This window comes from Euprymna scolopes, chromosome 6 (genome assembly GCF_053919585.1).
Source record: "Euprymna scolopes isolate OS-2025 chromosome 6, ASM5391958v1, whole genome shotgun sequence".
Classification (NCBI taxonomy): Eukaryota; Metazoa; Mollusca; class Cephalopoda; order Sepiida; family Sepiolidae; genus Euprymna; species Euprymna scolopes.
The window spans coordinates 137,492,529-137,519,664 of NC_136487.1; the positions used below are offsets into that span (position 1 = coordinate 137,492,529).

A 27,136-nucleotide genomic window follows, 5' to 3' on the forward strand; every position below is an offset into this window, starting at 1 on the left:
TTTAGACCATAACTCCTAGAACTCCACAACTTCTGACAAAACTTTCCACCCAAACTTCTGATATTTTAAAACTTCTGATCACACTCCTACACTTCCAAAACTTCCAACCACACTACTACAATTCTCAAACCTCCGATCCAGACTCTTAGAATTCCTAAACCTCCAACCACATTCGTACGATTACAAAATTTTGTTTCCAAAAACCTAGAATTCCAAAACTTCTGACAAAACTCCTACAATTTTAAAACCTCCGACCAGACTCTTAGAATTCCCAAATCTCTCACCCAAACTCCTAGAATTTCAAAACCTAAGACCACACTCCAACGATTCCAAAACTTCCAATCCAAACTTACAGAATTCTAAAACTTGCGACTCAAACTTTTAGAATTCCCTAACTACTGACCAAGACTTCTAAAATTCTAAAAATCCTGATCACACTCCTACAATTCCAAAGCCTCCCACCACATGCCTACAATTTCAAAACTTCGTTTCCAGACTCCTAGAATTTTTAAACTACTTCTGACCACACTCCTACAATTACAAAACATCTGACCGTGATTCCTAGAATTCTAAAATTCCCGACCCAGATATCTATAATTCCAATACTTCCAATCACATTCCTACAATTCCAAAACCTTCAACCCAGCCTCCTACAATTCTGAAACCTCTGACCAAGACTCCTACAATTCCAAAACCACTGACCCGGACTTCTACAATTCCAAAACCCTCGACTACACTCCTAAACTTCTAAAACTTTGTTTCAGACTCATAGAATTCCCAAACATCCGACCACACTCCTACAATTTTAAAACCTCCAACCTAGACCCCTAAAATTCCAAAATCTTTGACTCAGAATCCTACAATTCCAAAACTATGGACCACACTCTTACAATACAAAAACCTTCAACGAGACTTAGAATTCCAAAATCTCTGACCCAAACTCCCGGAATTTAAAAATATTAGACCACACTCCTACGATTCAAAATTTTCTATTCAAACTCACAGAATTTTAAAACTTGCAACCCAAACTTTTAGAATACCCAAATTCTAACTAAGACTACTATTCTAAAACATCTGACCAAAACTCCTAGAATTTTAAAACTTTCAACAATACTTATACAATTCTAAAACTTCCACCCCAAATTTCTAAGATTCTAAATCTTCCGATCACACTTTCACAATTCCAAAACTCCTGACCCAGACACCTAGAATTCCAAAGCTTCTGACCACACTCCTATAATTCCTAACCCTCCGACCATATGCCTACATTTCCAAAACGTCGTTTCCAGACCCCTAGAATAACCAAACTTGTGACCACACTCCTACAATTACAAAACACCCAACCCAGACACCTAGAATTCTAAAATCTCCTGCCCAAGCTCCTTTAATTTCAAAATTTCTGATCTAACTCCTATAATTCAAAAACTTCAACCAGACTCTTACAATTCCAAAACTTCAGACCGCATTCCTAAAATTCCAAAACCTCTGACTCAAACTACTAGAATTTAAAAAATTCCAATCACACTCATATGATATCAAAACTTAAGACCTAAAATTTTATAATTCTTAAACTTTCAACATTCCTACAATTTCAAATCTTCTAACCCAGACTCCTACAATTTCTAAACCTCTGACTACACTCGTACACTTCTAAAACTTCATTTCCAGACTGCTAGAATTCGAAAACTTCCAATCAATCCTACAATTTTAAAAACTTCGGTCTAGACTTCTAGAATTTCAAAATCTCCCACCCAGACTCTTACAATTCCAAAATTCCGACCTCACTCCTACAATTCCAAACCTCTGATCCATACTGCAAGAATTTTAAATTTCTATTATTCTAAAATTCTCGACCCAGACTCATAAAATTCTAAAGCTTTCAATGCAGACTCCTACAATTCACAAGTCTTTGACGCAAACTTGTAGAATTCTAAAACTTCCATTCCAAATGCTTACAATTCAAAATCTTCTTACCCAGACATTTAGAATTCCAAAACTTCTTACTCCGACTGCAAGAATTCTAAAAATTCTGATCCCAACATCTCCATTTCTAAAACTTCCAATCCAAACACCTACAATTCCAAACTTCCAACCCAGTCTCCTAGAATCCTAAAACTTCAAACTACACTCCTATAATTCCAAAACCTCCGACTCAGATTCCTACAAATACCTAAACTTTTGACTCAGAATCCTATAATTTCCAAAACTCTTAGAATTCAAAATTTTCCAAACAAGACATTACTACTAGAATTCTAAAACTTTAGAGCTAAACTCCAACAATTTTAAAACTTCCAACCCAGATTCTTGCAAATCCAAACTCCGAAAATTCTAAATCTTCCAATTCAAACTCTTAGAATTCCAAAACGTATGACCCAGACTCCTGTAATTTTGCAACTTTCGAACTCATAATTCAAGAAATTAGGAATTTCAGACCCAAACACTTAGAATTCCAAAAATTTCGATCCAAACTCCTAGAATTCCTAAGCTTTTCACCAAAATTCTTAAAATTCCCAAACCTCCAACCCAGACACCCAGACTTCTCAAACTCACCCTTTTAACTAATTCCAAAAATTATGACCCAAACATCTAAAATTTTGCACTTCCAACCCAAAATTACAGAATTCAAGAACTTCTGACTGAGACTTTTAGAATTCCAAAACTTTGTACCCAAACTTTAAAAATTCTAAAACTTTAGACTTCTAGAAATCTACGTCTTTTATATTCAGACTCTCACAATTCTTAAAACTTCTAAATGAAACTCTTAGAATTCCAAAACTTCCTACCCAAACATCTAGAATTCCAAAACTTCTGACCCCAACTTCTAGAATTTTAAACTTCCAACCCAGACTTTTACAATTTCAAAACTTTAAACCCAAACATTCTCAAACTATCCTGACTCAAAAATCCTGACTCAAACTCCAGAATTTTCAACTTCCAACCGAGGATATTAGAATTACAGAACTTCTGATCCAGTCTTCTAGAATTTCAAATTTTCTGATTCACACTTCTAAAATTCTAAAACATTAAACCCAAACTCTTAAAATTCCAAAACTTCCTACCCAAACAACTACAATTCCAAAACTTTGCACTCTAATTTCTAGAATTCTAAAACTTTACACCCAGATTCCTACAATTCTAAAACTCCAAACATAGACATTTCTGAATTCCAAAACTTCCTACCCAAACTCTTAGAATGCTAAAACTTCCAACCCAAACTACTACAGGAGGACAAAAAAAAAAAACGGGCCCCAACTCTAATTAGGCCCCATTTCTTAGTGTTTTGTCCGAATAAAATGAAACTTTAGTCATAACTAGTTTATTATATTCAAAACATAACATTTTTTGGCCTTTTTTTCTCTGTTCTACAGTATATGTTCTAGATGGCCTCCATTTAGCTTTTGTTTCTTTTTGGGTCACCCTGTAGTATTCCAAAGCTCTCAACCGAAACTTCTACAATTCCAAAACTTCTGAACAAAATCATAGAATTCAAAAACTTTCAAACTACACCATTAGAATTCTAAAACCTCCGACTAAGACCCTAAAATTCCCAAACTGACAACATAGACTTCTAAAAATTCCAACCCAGACCCCTAGACTTTTTGCAACTTTAGACCCAGACTCCTTGAATTCTAAAATTTTCGGCCCAGTTAAACAATAGAACTTATGTTGAAAATTTTTTGTAAAAGAGATAGTCTGTTTTATACACAATATAAGAGTTTACATATAAAACAGAATGAAGATGATTTCGTCACATATGCAGGTATGTTTAATGCAGAATATGAAGCATTTAATTAAACGGAATTATCGGACGACATGTTCAAATATCTCATTTTTGTCCAAGGTTTGATGACACCGAATGATAAAGAAATTAGATCAAGAATTCTTAGTATTATGAAACAGGACCCAAACATTATGCTGCAAAAAGTAATGGAGGAATACCAGCATCTAATAAATATTTAAGAAAATGATAATTGAATCGAAAAGGAAAGCATATTATAGATACAGACTGTAGGAAAAAAGTCGAATCAAAGTAAAGAAAAAATGTTATATGTAATGCGTATGGTGGAAAGTATGTATTAAACAAACTGTTTAATTAGGATAAAATATGCTTTAATTGTGGGCATGTAGGCCATAAAAGTTCACATTGTCTGATAAAACAGAAAGAAGGCAAAGCAAATCCACAATCAAAGGTGAATGTAATTTTGTTTAAAACTGAAATGAAGAAGAGTCAAAGAAAAAAGTAGGTTAATATAAAAATAAATGGACAGACAGTAAAATTGTTACTCGATTCAGGAAGTGATATCTCTGTAATAAACGAAAAAACTTGGAAAAATTTTCTCACAGTAAACAAACACAGGAAAGATTGCTAGAGGAGTGTCAGCATATATACTGCAGCATATATATTTTTACTCCAGCATATATATTATTACTGCAGCATATATATTTTTACTGCAGCATATATATTCTTTCTGCAGCATATATATTATTACTTTAGCATATATATTATTACTGTAGCATATATATTATTACTGCAGCATATATATTTTTACTGCAGCATATATATTCTTTCTGCAGCATATATATTACTACTTTAGCATATATATTATTACTGTAGCATATATATTATTACTGCAGCATATATATTATTACTGCAGCATATATATTATTACTGTAGCATATATATTCTTACAGTAGCATATATATTATTACTGTAGCATATATATTCTTTCTGCAGCATATATATTATTACTGTAGAATATATATTCTTACTGTAGAATATATATTCTTACTGCAGCATATATATTATTACTGTAGAATATATATTCTTACTGTAGAATATATATTCTTACTGCAGCATATATATTATTACTGTAGAATATATATTCTTACTGTAGCATATATATTATTACTGCAGCATATATATTATTACTACAGCATATATATTCTTACTGTAGCACATATATTATTACTGCAGCATATATATTCTTACTATGACACTACACTCTATGGCAGACACGACAGGAAGACGAATGAACACATTTCTAAAGAAATGGCAGAAACACTAGAGGAAGACCTCCAATCTGTAGTGGAATGGGGACAAAAGTGGTTGGTCGCGTTCAATGCTGCCAAGACTAAACTAGTTTCATTCAATAATTACAAGAAACCCTCTCTACCACCAATAGCAATGGCCAACGACTCTTTATCTGAGAGTCCATCTTTCAAACTCCTTGGCCTAACGTTCACAGGAAACATGAGTTGGAACAATTACATTGAAGGCATTGCCAGGGCCGCTGCAAGAAAGGTAGGCTCTCTCTACCGTGCTAGAAAACTACTAACACCCGAAAGTATCCTGTACCTCTATAAGGCCACCATTCGCCCATGTATGGAGTATTGCTGCCACATCTGGGCTGGTGCATCTGCTACTAGTCTCTCGCTCCTTGACAAGGTTCAAAAGAGAGTCGCAAATCTGATAGGCCCTGAACTGGCATCTAAGCTTCAGCCTCTGTCCCATCGACGAAATGTTGCATCCCTCTGCCTGTTCTACAAGTATTTTAGTGGTGAATGCTCTGATGAACTGCAATCACTTGTGCCCCCACGACGCGAGCACCCTCGACAAACCCGACAGGCTACTAGATCCCACCCCCACACTGTAGAGGTCCCTAGATGTAAAAGATCTTTTTACTCCAATAGTTTCTTCCCCAGAACCGCAAGACTCTGGAATTCCATTCCAGGTCCCTGCTTCCCCAACAGTACTGACGTGCAGAAGTTCAAGTGTAACGTGAACCGACACCTTGCTGCCCAAATCCCTACATAGTACCCCAGTAGTTGTTGCCCCTGATAGTAGCCCCCTACACCAAAGTGGCAATTTGCCTTGTTTGGGGTGAAAATGTAATAAAAAAACAAAAAAAAAAAAAAAAAAACTATAGCATATATATTCTTTCTGCAGCATATATATTATAACTGTAGCATATATATTCTTACTGTAGCATATATATTATTACTGCAGCATATATATTATTACTGTAGCATATATATTATTACTGCAGCATATATATTATTACTGCAGCATATATATTCTTACAGTAGCATATATATTATTACTGTAGCATATATATTCTTTCTGCAGCATATATATTATCACTGTAGAATATATATTCTTACTGTAGAATATATATTCTTACTGCAGCATATATATATTATTACTGTAGCATATATATTCTTACTGTAGCATATATATTATTACTGTAGAATATATATTCTTACTGCAGCATATATATTATTACTGTAGCATATATATTCTTACTGTAGCATATATATTATTACTGTAGCATATATATTCTTACTGTAGAATATATATTCTTACTGCAGCATATATATTCTAACTGTAGCATATATATTCTTACTCTAGCATATATATTATTACTGTAGCATATATATTCTTACTGCAGCATATATATTATTACTGTAGAATATATATTATTACTGTAGCATATATATTATTACTGTAGCATATATATTATTACTGTAGAATATATATTATTACTGTAGCATATATATTCTTAATGCAGCATATATATTATTACTGTAGAATATATATTATTACTGTAGCATATATATTATTACTGCAGCATATATATTATTACTGCAGCATATATATTATTACTGTAGAATATATATTATTACTGTAGCATATATATTATTACTGTAGCATATATATTATTACTGTAGAATATATATTATTACTGTAGCATATATATTATTACTGAAGCATATATATTATTATTGTAGCATATATATTCTTACTGCAGAATATATTTTATTACTGCAGCATATATATTATTACTGTAGCATATATTTTATTACTGTAGCATATATATTATTACTGTAGCATATATATTCTTTCTGCAGCATATATATTATTACTGTAGAATATATATTATTACTGTAGAATATATATTATTACTGTAGCATATCTTCTTCTTCTTCAGTAGTCCGTCGCTGACGACGATGACGTTGCACCATGCCTAACAGTCCCAGATAGATTACGCCTGATGGACTCGCTGGTGACTGTGGAGTCCAATTCGTGAATTGCATACACAGCCGCAGGCAGCACAAGGGAAGATGCCGTCTGCCCGCTGCGCCGCGTGCCTTTGGTGTCTTCTTCGCTCTGCTCGGTCGTTATAGGTGGAGGTGAAAGTTTCCAAGCCCTCTTGGCAGATGTTTCGCCATTTTCTCTGATCAGCAGCAGCATGTTCGATGGCGTTGGATTCTATGCCACACTTTTTCAATGATGTTTTTAGTTGGTCCTTGAAACGTTTACGTGGACCCCCAGGGTTGCGTCTGCCCTCTGCAAGTTCCCCGTAGAGGACCTTGCGTGGGAGCCTTTCTGCTGGCATCCGGATGGTGTGACCAAGCCACCTAAGTTGTCTATTAGTTAGAATTGTGTGTGTGTGTATGTATATACACAGAGTGTTATGAAGCGTCTAGTGTGGTTATTGGGCAATAGGTCGCATGCTCTGCATGCTCCTTAGTATAAGTTGCATGCTTTGCTTGTGCTTTCTCGCTTTCAGTGCTACCGCTGGCTAGCCCCGTGCGAATAGGGAAGCCGAGTGCGTAAGTCTTCCCCTGCCAGTACACAGCCTCTCTAACACCAAGACCTCTGCTGTGCCTCCTCGTGGCCACACACGGTAACTGGTTGCCTCGCGGCTCCAGGCTGAACAGCAAGGGACCTCGGAGCAGCAGGGGGCCCCAGAGATGTGAGTCCATGGCCCACCGACGTGTGGACACGCCCTGGTCTCACATCAACCCCTGCCCCACAGCCCAGTGGGTTATCCTTAGTTGGCATTGGGCTAGGGGAGTAAACCCCAACGAGAAAATCTGTGTTGGGGTGACACATTAGGCAAAGTCTGACAAACTGGACTCTTGGCACACTCCTGCAGCAGCCTGTCAGTCCAGTCGTCATGGTCTCTGCCTGCCACTGGAACCGCTGATGGTCTGCCAAGATAGTGGACTGTGGAGCGTGCACCCACTTTTCACTCAAATCATCACTGCACTAGTTTTGCCCATGCCGACTCTTTATTTCCCACACACTATTTTTTTTTTTTTTTTTTTTTTTTTCATCTACAAATACAAGTCCTCCGGCGATGGGGAAGGAGTGGTGGGGGCAGGCAAAGTTGTTGCTGGCAGCCCTTAGCTCCAACCCTGCACGTGAGGCGGCCCCGGGGTGATGGTCGCTGGATGGCTGGGACTGGAACTGCAGCCTCCTTCGGCAGCTCCCAGGGTGACTGGGCGGCCCTTTTCAGGATCCACACCGCCCACCCTGAATTGGGAGGGGTCTAGAAAAGGTGACCCAAACAAGTGTCTGTTCCACTCTCCACGGACAGGTAGCTGAGCCTCGTCGTGGCAACCCATACCTCGGTCCTAATAATACTAAGAAGCTAATAATTGGCACTTGGAATGTGCGTACTCTTCTCGACCTTGACAACAACTCAAGACCTAAACGGAGAACAGCTCTAATTGCATATGAGTTAAAGAAGTACAACATCGACATAGCTGCTCTCAATGAAACCCGATTCTCGGATGAGGGCTCCCTCACCGAGTCAGGAGAGGGATACACCTTCTTCTGGAAGGGCCTGGATAGGGGTGCTCCTCGCATCCATGGAGTTGCCTTTGCCATCAAGACCAGGCTACTCAACAGCATTCCCCAGAGCCCAACGGGTTACAATGAGAGGCTAATAACTTGGCGTATCCCCTTATCAAATAAACGTCACGCTACCCTAGTCAATGTGTATGCACCAACCCTCGATTCAGCTGATGAATTGAAAGACCAATTTTATGCCCAACTCCATGAGATCATGCTGACAATCCCCAAGGAAGATAAGATCATTCTCCTTGGGGACTTCAATGCAAGAGTGGGCAGCAGTCACCATCTTTGGGAGAGAGTCCTAGGGCATCATGGAGTTGGAAAATGTAACGATAATGGGTTGCGTCTTTTAACATTCTGCTCCCAACATAATCTGTCCATCACAAATACCATGTTCCAGCTCCAAAACAAATTCAAGACCACCTGGATGCATCCTAGGTCCAAAATTTGGCACCTACTTGACTATGTTATTGTAAGACGTAATGACATGAAAGATGTGAGAATCACCAGAGCCATGAGGGGAGCAGATGGGTTGACAGATCATCGCCTTGTCCGCTCTATTTTCCTTCTTAAGATCCGGCCTCCAGCTCGCCGTCAATCTCCCAGAAAACATCTTGACCTCAAAGCTCTCAACAACATTACAACACGAGCTGCTCTACAAAACGAACTGGCTGAATGTCTTATCTTACCAACTCCTGCAGCAGATCCCATAACAACAGCTTTCTTAACTGAAAAATGGGAAAGCATCTGTGAAGTCCTCCTCAATACTGCCAAGGACATTTTGGGATTCTCAAGAAGAAAACATAGAGACTGGTTTGACGAGCAGTCTGATGGAATTCATCAACTAATTGAAGAAAAAAATCGGCAACAGCTAGCAGTGACTGCAAATCCAACTCCAGCATCACGTGCCAAGCTAGCCGAGCTTCGGTCAAAAGTCCAACAGGAAACCCGAAGAATGCAAAATGAATGGTGGACCAATCTTGCAACTGAGATCCAAGGTTTAGCTGATATGGGGGACCAACATCAATTTTATAATGCCCTTAAGACAGCCTATGGGCCAAAGAACAATAGCCTCTGCCCAGTCCGTAGTGCTGATGGCTCCATACTCTATACTGAGAAGACTGCCATACTCAATCGGTGGGCTGAACACTACCAAGACTTACTGAACAGGCAGAACCCTATCGACCCTACTTTTCTTGACCATCTTCCTGACCTTCCTGTAATTCAAGAACTGGATGTAATACCAACTATCCATGAAGTTAGCCGTGCAGTTAACAACCTCAAGAATAATAAAGCCACTGGCCCTGATGGCATACCAGCTGAGCTTCTTAAGCATGCCGGAGATGCCATTACCACTTGTCTCCATAACATCATCCAAGATGTCTGGGAGTCAGGCTGCTGCCCACAACAATGGAAGGATGCAGATATCATCAGCATATATAAAAAGAAAGGTGACAGAAATATTTGTGGCAATAGTCGAGGCATTTCCCTCCTGTCAACCTCAGGGAAAGTTGTCACTAGAATTTTACTGTCTCGTATCATCCAACACATTGTCAATCAAGTCTTACCTGAATCGCAGTGTGGCTTCAGACAGGAGCGCAGCACGATTGACATGGTTTTTTTTGCAAGACAGCTCCAGGAGAAAAGCGTCGAGCAACACCAAAATCTATATATGGTTTTTGTAGATCTCGCCAAGGCCTTTGACACTGTGAACCGTCCTTTGCTCTGGGAGGTACTCGCCAAATTTGGCTGCCCACCAATATTCCTGGGTGTCCTGAAGGCTTTCCATAATGGATCTATGGCTCGCGTCTCCAGTTCAGGACTAAAATCTGAGCCCTTCCTGGTAGAATCGGGTGTGAAGCAGGGATGCGTCATTGCGCCCATCTTGTTTAATCTCTTTCTTGCTGCGGTTTCCAATGTTGCCAAACAGCAAATCCATCCTGCTGATGGGATTCGCCTCTCATACCGGCTGGATGGCAACCTCTTCAATCTGCGTCGCCTCCATGCCAGATTACGTGTGACAGAAGAAGCAATCGATGAATTGCAATACGCTGACGACACAGCTCTGGTGAGCTCATCTGAAGAGGGTCTTCAGCGCACCATCAACACTATCTCCAACATTTACTCCCGAGCTGGTCTAGCCATCAACATCAACAAAATCGAGGCACTTAACATATGTGAACACCGTCAGGAACCACCAATGTTCACAATCAACCAACAGCCACTGAAAAACACTCAAGAGTTTACTTATCTTGGCTCAGTGCTCACTGACTTCTGTGACCTAACAAGTGAGGTCCAACGGCGCATTGGTCTGGCTGCTGCAGCCTTTGGTAGACGCTCGCACAGAGTTTTTATGAACCGTAACCTCACCACCACCACCACCACCAAGGTTTCTGTCTATAGAGCAATCTGTCTCTCCATCCTCTTGTATGGCAGCGAGTCATGGGTGCCTTATAGACGCCACCTGAAAAAGCTAGAAGCATTTAATACCAACTGCTTACAGCGTATACTAGGTTTAAAATGGTGGCACAGGGTGCCACACAATGAGATACGCAGGCGCACTCAAATGGACCCACTGTAGCATATATATTATTACTGTAGCATATATATTCTTAATGCAGCATATATATTATTACTGTAGAATATATATTATTACTGTAGCATATATATTCTTTCTGCAGCATATATATTATTACTGTAGAATATATATAATTACTGTACCATATATATTCTTACTGCAGCATATATATTATTACTGCAGCATATATATTATTAGTGTAGCATATATATTATTACTGTGGCATATAATATTCTTACTGTAGAATATATACTATTACTGTAGCATATATTCTTTCTGCAGCATATATATTATTACTGTAGCATATATATTATTACTTCAGCATATATATTATTACTGTATCATATATATTATTACTGTAGCATATATATTCTTACTGTAGCATATATATTATTACTGTAGCATATATATTATAAGTGTAGCATATATTCTTACTATAGCATATATTCTTACTGTAGCGTATATATTATTACTGTAGCATATATATTATTACTATAGCACATATATTCTTACTGCAGCATATATATTAATACTGCAGCATATATATTCTTTCTGCAGCATATATATTATTACTGTAGCATATATATTCTTTCTGAAGCATATATATTCTTACTGTAGCATATATATTCTTACTGCAGCATATATATTCTTACTGTAGCATATATATTATTACTGTAGCATATATATTCTTACTGTAGCATATATATTCTTTCTGTAGCATATATATTATTACTGTATCATATATATTATTACTGTAGCATATAACATTCTTACTGTAGCATATAAATTCTTTCTGCAGCATATATATTCTTACTGCAGCATATATATTCTTACTGTAGCATATATATTATTACTGTAGTATATATATTATTACTGTAGCATATATATTATTACTGTAGCATATATATTCTTTCTGCAGCATATATATTCTTACTGCAGCATATATATTATTACTGTAGCATATATATTCTTACTGTAGCATATATATTATTACTGCAGCATATATATTATTACTGCAGCATATATATTATTACTGCAGCATATATCTTATTAATGTAGCATATATATTATTACTGTAGCATATATTTTCTTACTGCAGCATATATATTCTTACTGCAGCATATATATTATTACTGCAGCATTTATATTCTTACTGCAGCATATATATTATTACTGTAGCATATATATTCTTACTGTAGCATATATATTATTACTGCAGCATATATATTCTTACTTTAGCATATATATTATTACTTTAGCATATATATTATTACTGCAGCATATATATTATTACTTTAGCATATATATTATTACTGCAGCATTTATATTCTTACTGCAGCATGTATATTATTACTGTAGCATATATATTATTACTGCAGCATATATACTCTTACTGCAGCATATATATTATTACTGCAGCATTTATATTCTTACTGAAGCATATATATTATTACTGTAGCATATATATTATTACTGCAGCATATATATTCTTACTGCAGCATATATTATTACTGTAGCATATATATTCTTACTGTAGCATATATATTATTACTGCAGCATATATATTCTTACTGCAGAATATATTATTACTGTAGCATATATATTCTTACTGCAGCATATATATTATTACTGTAGCATATATATTATTACTGTAGCATATAATATTCTTACTGCAGCAAATATATTATTACTGTAGCATATATATACTTACTGTCGAATATATTCTTACTGCAGCATATATATTCTTACTGCAGAATATATTATTACTGTAGCATATATATTATTACTGTAGCATATATATTCTTACTGCAGCATATATATTCTTACTGCAGAATATATTATTACTGTAGCATATATATGATTACTGTAGCATAAATATTATTACTGCAGCATATATATTCTTACTGCAGAATACATTATTACTGTAGCATACACATACTTACTGTAGCATATATATTGCAAAAGTGTATTACGTGAGAGCTCTGTTAAATAATTTGGTAAAAAAGGGCATAAGGTGGATATTGTAAAAAACATATGAACAGACTTTAAAATTTCTTTTTTAAATACTGTTTGTTAGCATGCATATTGTTAGCATATTTCGATTCGAAGAGAAAAATTATTGTAGCTGCAGATACTAGTAATGAGGGACTGGTTGCTGTACTGTTTCATAAATTTGAGGATGGATCTACAAAGCCAATAGAACATGTCTTGAGAACATTACTGACCATGAAATGAAATTGCAGTCAAATTGAAAAGGAGAGTTTAGCAATAATTTACGCTGTTAAAATTTTTACATGTTTTATATTGAAAAGAGTTTATTCTGCAAACAGATCGTAAACCGCTGTGAACAATTTTTGATTTGAAAACAGGTATACCAACTCACATTGCATATTGACTACAACGTTGGGGCGTAATTGTATTGAATTATGATTTTAAAATGGAATATGTACCTTTAAAGAAGATAGATCACACTAATGGGGTATGAAGATTTATACCTAGATGTATGGAACCATGCGAAGAAGCAATAATAGCAGTGCTAAGAGCTGAAAGTGAATTATTGGATCTGTTATGAAATGCTATTTGAGAACTTCTAGTTACTCTAGAAGATATTAAAAAAGCAGCAGAGAAGTATAAATTTATTAAAAATAATGAAAAAACAAGTCCAGTTGAATGAAAAAAATATTTATATCTTTTCTATATCTGACATGGTATTGCTATACACGGATAAAGTAGTAATGCCGGTTACTCTATAGAAGGGAATACCTGGAAAATTTCACGTGGACCATCCAGGGATTTCATAAGTTAAATTGCTAATGAGAAGTTAGACTTATTGACCCAAAATGAACCAAGACATAGAAAATGTGGTGAAACAGTGCAGAGGATGCCAACTGGCAGCAAATGACCCACTGGTAAGAATTTAACCATGGTCAAATACAGATGTCCCATGGACTTAATTCCATATCGACTACTGAGGGCCCAGAAAGAGATCATATTACTTGGTCATTGTGGACAGTTTCATCAAGTGGCCAAAAATTGTTAATTGCAGACATCTGAAGAAAACAAATACAATAAATGCACTTCACAAAATTTTTAGTCACTTTGGAATCCCAAAAACGAAAAGTTTTCAGTTGTGCTTCAATGTGAAAGGACATATTACATTCGCCTCTAATTTAAGGGAGCTTTTCCCTCTTTATTCCTGCAAAACACGTTCTTGGAAACTCATGTTTTCTGTGGGTGAATCCTCATTGTGGAGAGTTTGAATTAATTCCCAGTTGGGAACCTGCATAGAAATTACAGATTTGATTCAATTCCTCTCATGGACCTTATAAGAACTTTTCAATCAATATGGCGGTAATAAAAATCGCTATTCTCCCAAATTCTTGATTTGACTCAGTCAAGAAGGACGGGCTTCTTGGAGAAGACATATACTAGCTCTGAGGGCATGCAAAAGCTGCAGATTGAATTGAGAAATCTATTCAAGGTAAATGTTCGGTTTTGCAAATTACGTCTCTTCAAATGTCTTTTATCTCTGTGGATTTTCTTCACACACACACACACACACACACGCACACACACCATCATCATCAGGAATGGCATAGACTGAAAACTTGGATTCAGTTTGTTCCAGAGAAATACTTTCAGTTAGGAACGCTGGCAAATGTTATGTGATCCCTCCTGTAAAGTACCTAATATCTTTTTAGAGAGAATTCTAACTAGAAAGCTATTGGGGAAAGGAATGCCAACAATATAATCATCTGATTCATACGAAACGTATAAATGATGCTCAACCACCACCTTATTTACTTGCCTCTCCTATGAGGGCAGAGTTAGACGCACAATCAGTTTTTAATATGAGGAAAATCCAACTCTCACAAAGAAACACTCCAAATTGGGATAAAGTTAAAAAAAACAAAAAAGTTCCTCAGTCTAAAATGATTTCTTTTTTACTGACTAGGGACAGAAAAGATTAAATATAGAAGCAGATCAAATATCACATTTTGATCAGAGCCCAACTTTTAAATCACAATCTTTGCAGAAATAAATAGTGAGTAACTATGTCCAAACTTCAAAGCAAGGGAGATAACTCCAGTTGACGCGTCGGCAAATAAATTCTTGAGCGAAAAGCTCGACTACTCTACAAACGGATCTCTCACAAACTAGACTTCATTTCTCTACATGGATTAATAAATGCCGGGCCGTATCTATGAAGTGTTCTCAAAACGGCACTCCACCTCAAATGAAGAGAAGCGAAACGCGTGACAACATTAGATTTATTTTATAATCACATCAATGCAAAATTAAGCACAGTAAACGGTAAACTTTACTGCTTTTATTTTATTATTAATTTTTTTTTCTGGTACACGTTTTTTTTTTTTTTCTTTAGTGAGGCTAGGCTCCGTTTTTACCGTAATTTCACCATCATAAAAAGAAACACACGCACGCACACAAGTCTTCACCCCCACCAACTTTAATTCCGCCGCACGATCAATAATTTTTCTACCGTCGTAAACAAACGGACCAATAATGTCTAATTCTAATAATAATTCACCGAGACAACGACGTCCATCTAATATGAAACGAAGTGCTAGTATGGCAAGTTACGAAGAAATCACAGGAGAGGAAAAGAAAGAGAGATTGAAGCAACCAGATAAACCGTAAGTAAATTTAATTGTATTTTTGGTAAATTTTTACGACGTGTCCCAGAGTATTATAAACACCCCAACCTCCCCATGTTAAGAACGGCTTTCGGAATACCCCCCCCCCTCTAACCTCGAAAGCCATTCTTGACATGGGGGTAGGTTGGGGGTGTTTATTCCGAAAGCCATTCTTAACAGGGGTGGTTTTGTAGTGTTTATACTACCTGGGACGGGTCGTAAAAAAAAAAAAAAAAAAAAAAAATACCGTATTTTTCTTTTATAGAATTACTCCCGTTTTTGAACTTAAACCTAATTCTAATAATGCTTCTATAGAATTTGAACTGAACGAAAGGGTTTGTATTACTGTACACATAGATTCGAAAAAGTTGTCAAAAAACAAATATATAACAAATGTTATCAAAGGCAAGATAAGTTACTTTTCTGCCAAACTGGATATATTTTTTGTGTTTTTATTCAATGTAACATATTTATTCAGCTCGAAAAACATAGTGTTTACCGATGTATTCGAAAATTCAAGATGGCGTCTCACACCCTCTTTAACACCGTAAGTATGGAAAAATGTGTTATAAATAAAAAACTATACAAAATACTATTAAAAACCCGCCGAATATATGTCAACCTATGTCACGGTAACATATATTGAGCGAGTTTTTAACAGTATTTTATCCGGTTTTTTATTTATAACATCTTTTCCCACACTTACCGTGTTAAAGAGAGAATAAGACGCCATCTTGAATGTTCCAATACATCGGTAAACACTGTATGTTTTTCGAGCTGAATAAACATGTTACATTAAATAAAAACACGAAAAATATATCCAGTTTGGTAGAAAAGTAACTTATCTTGCCTTTGATAACATTTATTTGTTATATATTCGTTTTTTTTGACAACTTTTTCGAGTATATGTGTACAGTAATACAAACCCTTAATTTTTAACAGTGGTGCTACTGGTGCTGGTGAGTGGTGCTCTGGTGCTGGTGCAGTGGTGCTTACGTGTGATTTTCTTTTCTCTCTTCAAAAAAAAAAAAAAAATTTTCGAATGCACGCGCTTCTTGCGTGTACAAACAATGACCACCAGCCACCACTCCTAACATAAGGAATTACATTGCTTAATATCCAGAAAATTATTTGTCTGCAGAAAGTTTTAATGCGATATTCGTTTTCAGTATACCCGAAAACCTATTTAATTTTAAAGGCGATTAAGGTGGAAAGTAAGTAAAAATTTATCATTTAAAATTTTTTTAAAATCAAATTGTTAGGTGAAAGTGCAGAATAGTTACAAAACAACCTCCCCATGTTAAGAATGCGTTTCTAAACAATAACGTTATTTCAGCACGGTAACTTCTCTGCATAAGTACCTTTTACAGTATAGTACGGAATAGTTAACAACCTCCTGCCGCATGTTAAGAATGGGTTACTAAATGTTATTTTAGCACAGTTCGTACATTGTAGAATTACCCGTATTTTTATTTTTTTATTTTTTTCGAACCAAACCTAAAAACATTGGTTAAGGTTAAAAAAAATCTGTTTAAATTCTGTAGAAGTATCGAGTACTTAGTACTTTAATAAATTTTGTGAACTATTTAACAGCATCTTTTTAATTGCCCAAAATAGCTAGGAAACGGCTGGAGGCTAGTATGATTCTATAAAAATTATCAATTTAATAGATTTACTTTATTTAATTAAATCAAAAGGTATGCTTTTTATTTTTATTTATTTTTTACGAGAGTATCCAGCGTGGTATAACCCATCCCCCCACCTCCATGTTAAGAACGGTTTTCGGAATAAACACCCCCAACCTCGAAAACCGTTCTTAACATGGAGGTTGGAGGTGTTTATACTACGCTGGGTACTCTCGTAAAAAATATCAATTAAAATTATCCTCTTCTTAGATACTAATCATGTTTTAAGATTGCTAGCAGTTTTAGTAGCGTGTCAAGTTCAAGTTCATTTAAGCAACGGAAGAAGCGTGCTAAAACTTGGTAAAATGTTTTTATGCAATTATTCATATCGAAGTGATCTTCCGACCAGATGTACCTAATCTAGTATTGATATAAGTATTCTAACCCACCAAAACCTCTTTTTAGTTCGAACGGTAAAAAAAATGTCATCTCAAATCAATTAATGGGACTACGCTTCTGGTCAAAACTGAATCGCTATCTACAAGAAAACACGAACCACATGCCGAGTGATAACGTACGAGGTGCTAATGTAGAGAGTGCCGCGCTATTTTTTAAAATCGTATTTCCAGGTTTAATTAAAGTTTGTTTTTTATTTATTTTTTTTTTAATTCAATTTTAAGGTTAAAGTACAGAATAGGTACAAAACACCCTCCCCTCCCTCCTCATGTTAAGATTAAGAATGGCTTTTTAAATAATAACCTTATTTCAGCACGGATCACACTGTTATTGTTTATAGTGCAATCCCAAAATCAACAGGGATTATTAGACCATTACTGTAATGATCAAGTCCCTTTTGCGGTGGGAGTTTAGTTGGTGCTTATTTTTGGTACCGCGCTATTTTTAAATAGTTTTTTTTTCTTTTTTTTTTTTTTTTGTAATGTTAAGATATCGTGAAACTTGAATTTATTTATTTTATTAAATTGTTAGATGGAAGCACAGAATACTTACAAAACACCCTCCCCTCCCCATGTTAAGAATGGCTTTCAAAATGTTATTTCAGCGCGGCAGCGGCACCGCAGCAGCAGTCGGCACCAAAAATACAATTACCGTTTAGTTCTGTGCAGTTTCATGAGGTCCACCCTCCCAGGCTCTTCCTTCTCTATTTAAGAAGGGGTTAGTTTATTGCTAATCGCCCGAGACACTTTTATAGGAGAATGTCGACGCGGCCGCGGCTCCCCTGGCACTTTTTGCAGGTCCTAAGTGTCCTCTGGAGTTGTTGAATTAATCCCACTTTCTGACCCTGGTGTCAGTTCTTGCAGTGGGAAAGAAGAACCAAACCGTTTTTATTGTCTATGCTTAAAATGTGAAAACAAAACAAGTTTACCTGGTCTGTGTGAATTCGTATCTCAATGTTGCATTTATGTGGTTCAATTCTAGAAGAGGGGCGTTGTTAAAAAATACCCCGTACTAGTGCACTTATTGATCCGCGCTGAAATAATAACTTTTACCTATTCTGTACTTTACCCCTACAATTTAATAAAAATAGATATCATACAACTTTAATTAAACTTGAAAATACTATGTAAAAATAAAGAAGCGCGGATCAATATGTGCACTTGCACTAGCACCAAAATCTTTTTTTTTTTTTTTTTTTAACCACATTTTTGGATAAAGTTCATTGTTGGTCTTGGATTTTATTTTTAGTGCTTACTGAAATAAAATTGTAATTTAGGCTATTTTTGTAAGTCTTAAAAATGTAACGAATAATTTACTATTTTTAATCCATCATTAAAATATGGTGCTGGTGCATATGAACTTATTGAACCGCGTTAATAGTATTTTCAAGTTTTACGATATCATTTTTATTAAATTGTTAGATGAAAGTACAGAATAGTTTCAAACCACCCGATGCTTATGCACTTATGTTACCGTGCAGGCGTGCAGGGATAAAAATGGGTGGGAAAGGTAAAAAAATAAAAATAAGAGAACGAGTAACGACTATGAACGTAACGATAATGTAAAGAGAGACTTGCAACATGTCTTTAAAAGAGGCTGCAGAGACGAACAGGTCATCTCCCACTAGATTACGAAGTCAGTTTTACTCTGTCAAAATAAGAGTGCTTAGAGTCGTACCTCTTCAATATGACAGCAATACTCCGTCTTCGGTTAGAGTATTGACGAAAAATCCAGAGTCGGTCCTGGAAATATGGTTGAAGCAGATTACGGTTTAGAAAGATATTTTTATTTATTTTTTTAATTATAACCCGAGCTTTACCGTTAGAATGCTAACAAGTGTCATTTACTTTTTATTTTTCGTGACTTTCAAATCTTAAACTGCTTCGGCCATTTCTGGGACGGGATTTTTCGTCATTACTCAGAACAGTCACATATTAGATTTTTTTTTGGTCAGAATCAAAGTGTAGTATTTGTTTTGATACTACACTTCATATTTTTCTGCCCTCGGTTAATAAAGGAGAAATCCTTTTAAACTGGAGCAATCTTATTTTTGTCTGCCCCATCCCCCATCCAATGTTATCCTTTTGGGGTAGTTGTATTTTCCTCACATTAAAACCAACCTCATATTTAACCCAGCCCTCGTGGGGAGATAACTAAATAAGGACTATGTAAGAACCGAAATTCTGTTTATTCTTTCACTTATTTATAGTTTAATATACGTCAACGCTGCTATCCCCATTTTTCTTTCGCCTCCATTACATAGGTCATATTTATAGCCAGATTTTATCACTTATATTAATTGTTGGAATTGTTTTTTAGCTGGTGACATCCTAGAGATAACCGTTATCTGAAAATAACCCTGCCAAGGCAAGCAAACAAACAAACACTACTTTCTGACTTCCTCAATTAGAGCAGTTTTAGGTCAAGGTACAGAACTAGCAATTTTATCCTCGGCTCCCAAAAATCCGCAAAGATTAGGCCATTCCTGTAATGACCTGGCCATTGCAGTGTAATGTTGGTTTGTGAAGTTCTAAGGTCTACTTTCCCAGGCTTTGCCTTCTCTCTTTGAGAAGGGGTTAGTTTATTGCTAATCGCCAGAGGTGCCCTTTTTTTTTTTTTTTTTTTTTTTTGCAGAGTCAGAGGGCTCCTCCTTTGGAGCACTGTTTCAATCCCATTTTCCGACCTTTGTATCACAGTTGTTGCAGTGGGAGAGAACTAAACACTCAGAATTAGCACAGTTTGAGCTGGTGCTGTTTATACCAATTGCAGACACTTCCTCAGCAATCAGTTTGATAGTGCCTTTGTTGCTGTCTCTAATTGAACCATCCTCTTAAATAATCAAACCCTACCCAAGTTCCACCATTACCGATCATCATTGTTGTCTATTCTGCATTCATTAATCCTTATCCTCGAGTGGCATTTGGGCTTAGATAAGCAGTGGCCTTTAGTAATTAAAAAAAAGAAAAAATAAGTGTAGTTCTGTTTAGCCCTAAGTGTTCACCTTTATCTTCTGTCTGGAAAGGGGTTAGTTTAAAGCTAATTGCTCGAGGTGCACCAACTGGAGATCCAATAAGGCTGCTCAGGTATTTTTTGTAGTCCAGAGCAAAATTTCTTTGTGTCTAACTTGCTGAGGAATAAATATAGAATAATAACCAAAGCTTTGCTTAATTATTTTTATTTTATTTTTATTTTTTTTTGTAGTGTTAAGAATGGTTTTCTAAATGTTATTTTGAAATCTTTCTGATGCTACCAGGTATGGCTGTCTGAAGATACTGGCTTCCAGACCTAAAATGCACCAAACATTGATGTTGCTTTTTTTTTTTTCTTTTCTTTTTATTTTCCTTTGCAAAACTCAATCATATTCTGCAAAGTCAAAGACAAGAACATCCATTTTCCATAACAACCAAACCAAACACTATAAATAAATATTTGAAGATATTTACTGGATTTGGCATTAAATAACTCGAAATGGAATGCCATAAAACAAAACAACCAATTATTTTGAAATTTGATTTTAACATGGAGAAGGGACTGCATTAACTATCCTGTGTCTTCACCCAACTTAAATTTTTGTTTTCTCTATCTTAAATAATGAAATCCTCCCCAGTTTCAATTATTGTTACTAAATCTCAGGTGTTTTCTAACCGTCCACCTGACAAACGCATTAATTATCCTTGAGTAACCTTTGAGCCTTGATAAATGGAAACCTATTAGTACAAAAGAAAAAAAAAGTATTAATTTTGGCATACTTCAAACGATTCCTGAGTAGGAGAGGGAGAAGACTTTTGTTTCATTAATAAAGAAATTCATCTCCTTTTGAACGATATTTTTACTATGAAAAAAAAAAAAAGGTGTACATTTACACCCCCCCCTCAATGAGATTCTACTTTTTTAAACAACTATAAGTGAACATTTTAAAAAACCTTTTCGAAATGAAGACCCCCCCCCAATTTTTTTAAAGTTTAGAGTAGGGAATTGGCTTCATTTATTTTTTATTAGCTGACTATTATCCTCATCTTGATTGTTTTACTATGTTTCGGCCATCTATTCCTCTGCCCTTCCCTTCTTCAGGTGGTTAATTGCGATGGTATAGGAAGGCTGAATCTCTTAACTGTGTCCTCAGTAATTACTTAGTTGTCTCTTCTCGTTTTGGCCAACTAATCCTTTGGCCTGCTTTGGGTAGGATTGAAACCGATATCTTAAGACGAACTGTAGAGATTCAACGCCTCTAAAGGGGCGATCAAGGTTGGATGTTTTGGTCTTAAAATCAAAGTTTTCATTCTTCTCTGGTCTTCCATTGTCAGGTCTGTATCGAATAGTTATTTCATTTTTTTTTTTATTTTATTGGAATCCTTTAAGATAAGTAAAAAAAATTTTTATTTTTAATTATCTGCTTTATATATGAATTTAATGTAAAATGATCCATCATTTCCGGTCATTCCAGCATTTTATGGCAGTTACTAAATGTCTTCTTTTGCTATTACAGATAAATTTTGTGCATTAAATTTTATTTTGGGGGTTTTGCTTTTTTAGGAGATTATCTGTGTGTTATGTTTTTTCTTTTTTTGGTGGGGGCTTGACACATGAACCTAGGGTTAGTGGTGGTAGTGTTAAGAAAAAACTATTTTAAGGCTGTCTTACCATTTGAACCTAGAGTTAGTGGTAGGGTAAGGAATTTTTTTTCCTTTTACAAACTTTTCAATTGATCCCTTCCACCCTCCCCCCAAAATATACTCCCTTATTTGTCCCGTAACAAAAATATTTTTGGTTAACTGCTCTAAAAAGGTAAAATAACCCAGAAACAAGATCATTTTAAGTTAAATTTCATGTGCGTTAATATTCCCATTAATATTCATATTCATACAAAACTATTTTTCAGTTGAAATTAATAAAAAAAATTAAATGTAAACTGGTAAGTTTAAAACATTTTTTAAAAATCCATCAACCGATATAGAAAGAATAAATAACGTCTCTTTATGGAAATGGTGTATGATTTCTTCCTGAATCTCAAACGTCCAGTGTTATCTGGCTTATTTGATTTCATCCGGCAATGTTTTTACACACTAACTGATAAAACTGCATTTGAATAAACCTGATATCGTCTCTGAAACGATCGTACACTATTCCCCAGTTTTTGTTTTGATTTCTTTGAACATGTATAGATGATATATTAATTTATTAATTTCCTATTTAATCTACTTTCTCTTTAAATGATCAAACTCTCCTACATTCAGTTGTTTATATCTGCACGGTTTCAAGCGACTGGTTGTAATTTATATGCTTTCCCCTACTTTATAAGGGTAACTATACAGTTACCTATCCATTGTTGTTCTCCCTTCAAATCATATTCCTTTATATTAGCTCATTTTTTGTTTTGTTTTGTATATATTTTTGAATTTATGGTAACTAGTAGTGACTTTATTTTACTTATGGTCATCCTTTGATGAAAAGCGCTTATCTTTGAAAATCCATGGATTAAAGGTTTAAGAATTTTTCTTTACTTTATTTGAATATTTAATCAATTGATAAATATTGTAATTCATTGAATTTTTTTCATCACATTTTTGTATATATATATATATATATATATATATATATATAAAATACTAGTAGATGGCTCGGTGTTGCTGGGTCATAAAATATGCATAAATATTATATTTTAATTGATCCACAAACTGAGACATGTACATGCGAGTATTGTTTTTTCTAAACGGTTCACTTCTTATAAGTAAAAACAAACCAAAAAATTCAGTGAGTCAAGTACGATAACTATTAGGCCAGCTTTACACAATCTCTAAAAAGTGTTTTCCAACCTACTTCTTAAACAATTTGTCATGTGAACCATTCATGCATATGCATTTATGAAACAGTTGACAAACAAATAAAAATCTCATGACTCTCGCGTACCAGTTTTTCTATTTTGACCTTTTAGTAGCCCTTTTTTCGAGATGAAAACTGATTAAAGCTTTCCACATGTCTGAATACCCTATATACCAAATTTCATGTTTGTAGATAAAAATTCGTTAAGTATATAGGTTGAGAATTGTCTACACACACACACACACACACACACACACACACACACACACACACACGTTCTCACTTTTATAGATATACAGTAGTGTCCAAAAACTAAGGGACAAAATTTTAAAACCTAATATTTGTTAGAAATAAAAACTGAAAAGCTGAAAATTTGACAACTGGTAGTCGTTATCATCCATAACATACTAAAATTTGAATCATTTGCAAAGGATAGAAAAAGAATTATAATAATTATTTATTTGTTTTTCTCAATTACGTTCCTATTTTGAAAATAATGTAAACAGTATGCTATATTCAAATTTTTGGATATTTTTTTTTTTCTGAAGAATAAGTCTTACTTGGTCATTTGTAAACGTTGCATCAGCCGGCACCATGGCGAAATGCCAAAAACTTGATTACTCTGTGAGACAAGGTATTGTGAAGCTACACAAGGAAAAGCACATTATTAGAGAGATTTCAGAAAGTGAAACGTTCCAAGAGTGTGTTGTAGGCAGGGTTGTTAAATCCTACAATGAAACTGGCAAAATAGTTAGTACTTTTAAAACTGGCAGACCCTGCAGAACTTTGGCAAGAGACGATCGAATAATGCAGCGTATGTCATTAAAGGACCGTTTTAAGTCTTGCACAGAAATTAAAAGGGGTTATGAATAGTACCTCATGTGTTAATGTGTCAAGACAGACTGTTTCTAAACGACTGCAAGAAATAGGGCTGTTTAATCGAACCCCAGGGAAGAAACCACTTGTTAGTTCGAAGAATAAGAAGAGATTAGAGTTTGCGAACAGATATGCAATTTGGACACATGAAAATTGGGCAAAAGTATTTTTCAGTGATGAAAGCAAGTTTAATTTATTTGGAAATGATGGAAAAAAACAAGGTAAAGAGACGTATTGGTGAAAGATTAAGTGCTAAGTGTACTAAGAAAACTGTCGAGTTTGGGGGTAGAAACGTCATGGTATTTGGAATGTTTTGTAGCCAAGATACAACGCCTCTTTTCCGGTTACAAACTCGTGTAAACGTGCAGATCTATAAAAACATTGTTCAAGATCATGTTGTACCAATCATACATGTGGTTAGAAGCAAGAAAGAGAAGTCTTACCGTGGGTGCTCAGCGAGTGAGTACAGGCGAAGAAAAGGAAGAACAAACATGGCGGCCAGCATTTTTATTTCGTCCGTTCTCGCATAATCTCGTGTGTGCGTGAAGATGGAACCTATAAAACGATGTTCATTTCTGGGTGCTGGGAGATGATTCCCGGCCAGCCAAGAGAGAAGAGACAGAGGACTGTAGCGATAATCTTTCTTGAACATTCCGTTTGTGTATTTGAGGTGACCCCCCCCCATTTTACGTCAATACAGAATTCAGGTTTCGATAAGGCTACCTTTATGCAAGATAATGACCCATGTCACAAGGCAAAGGTGATAATGAGTTACCTTAGCGAGCAAGATTTTGAAATTATGGATTGGTCACTGCAAAGTCCTGACTTAAATCCAATAGAAAATCTTTGGAAGACCTTAGGAGTGAAAGTTATGGAAAGAAATCCCACTAACACGGAGGATTTGTGAGTGAAGCTTCAAGAAAAATGGTCAAAAATTAGTATCGAGCATTGTCAAGAACTGATTCGTTCTTGCAGTCGAACATGTGCAACTGTTATTGAGAGCAAGGGCTCATTGCTAAATATTGATTGTACATGTGTTTTTGCTTTTTTGGCTGTGTACATTGTTTTTCTCAATTTTGCCCCTTACTTTTGGACGTTCCTATTTCTATCCTTTGCAAATAATTCAAATTTTAGTATGCTATTATGGATGATAAGGACTACCAGTTGTCAAAATTTCAGATTTTCACAGTTATTTCTAACAAATATTAGGTTTTAAAATTTTGTCCCTTAGTTTTGGACGCTACTGTATATTCATTAATCTTTATTATAGAGTGGAGGATTTACTTTTCTTTTTGGAATATTGTTCTATATTTTCTTTGCTGTGAGGGTCATTCTAAAAATGAAATTGTATAGATTATGTATCAGTTTCATGAGTTGATAGGTCATTGTTTCTCTTTTTTAGTTCAAGTATATTTTGATCCCCCAACATAAACACAATAATCGGTTTTGTTGCTTTACCTGCCTCACAATAAGGAATTGATCTAACACAGGATCAAGCTAAATATGGGATGTTGCCATTTCTTAACACTACAAGGGTGCTCATTGCCAGTAACAAATTAAGTATAAAAATTGCCTGATTTGACCTGTTGGTATTCTCTAGTCAGAGCAACAGGCAATAAATTCACCTTTCCCTCCTTTTTTTGAGAAGGTAATGCCTGTATCTGGGAAGATGTTGCCCTGTGTAACAGAACAGATACTGTTCTTTGAATTATTTATTCACAAATAAACTTAAAAAAATATTTCATCTACAAATTCGATGCAAGGTCATCAAAAGCATGTGTGTATATGTTAGTGTGTGTGTGGGGGGGTATATGGGCTTTCTGTCTCTCTTGTTTAGTGTTTCTGATGTTGGGTTAAACGGGACTGAGGGAAAAGATAACTAAATGCCAAGGTCTTATGTACGACATGAAAAGAAACTTGCGTCTTAGGATGATCTTCATCCCAGGATGTCTGATATTTTTTAAATTAAAAATTTTTTTTTATTACATTTTCACCCCAAGCAAGGCACATTGCCACTTTGATGTAGGGCGTTACTATCAGGGACATAAAGCTACAGGGGTACTATGTGGGGAGTTGGGCAGCAATATATCGGTTCACATTACACTTGAACTTTTGCATGTCAGTATAGTTGGAAGCAGGAACCGGGAAGGGCATTCTAAAGTTTAGCGGTTCTGGGGAAGAAACAACTGGAGTAGAAGGCTCTCTTGCATCTAGGGATCTCAACTGTGAAGGGGTGGCATTTTGCTGCCTGTCGGGTTTGTCGGGGGTATTTATGTTGTATGAGGGGGTACAAGTGCTTGCAGTTCGTCGGAGCATTCACTGTTAAAGTACTTGTAGAACAGGCAGAGGGATTCTACATTTTGTCGATGAGACAGAGGTTGAAGCTTCACAGTTCAGGACCTATTAGGTTGGCGACTCTCTTTTGAACCTTGTCTAGAAGTGAGAGACTGGTAGCAGGATGCACCAGTCCAAATATGACAAC

General features: G+C 35.6%; 2 protein-coding genes across 4 annotated transcripts in view; one reads left to right on the forward strand and one right to left on the reverse strand.

Annotated features, from left to right (window-relative positions):
• LOC145277982 (TBC1 domain family member 20-like) overlaps positions 1-27,136 on the reverse strand; it is a 129,461-nt gene that overhangs the window by 65,422 nt on the left and 36,903 nt on the right. The gene's annotated exons all lie outside the window — the stretch shown is intronic.
• LOC145277981 (diacylglycerol O-acyltransferase 1-like) overlaps positions 15,354-27,136 on the forward strand; it is a 117,247-nt gene continuing 105,464 nt past the window's right edge. Inside the window, exon 1 of one of the 2 annotated variants that reach the window (XM_080130120.1) lies at positions 15,354-15,877. In XM_080130120.1, coding sequence (XP_079986246.1) covers positions 15,747-15,877 — 131 coding nt within the window. In that variant the 5' untranslated portion in view covers positions 15,354-15,746. The remainder of the gene's footprint in view (positions 15,878-27,136) is intronic. The other variant, XM_080130121.1, reaches the window with a different exon arrangement.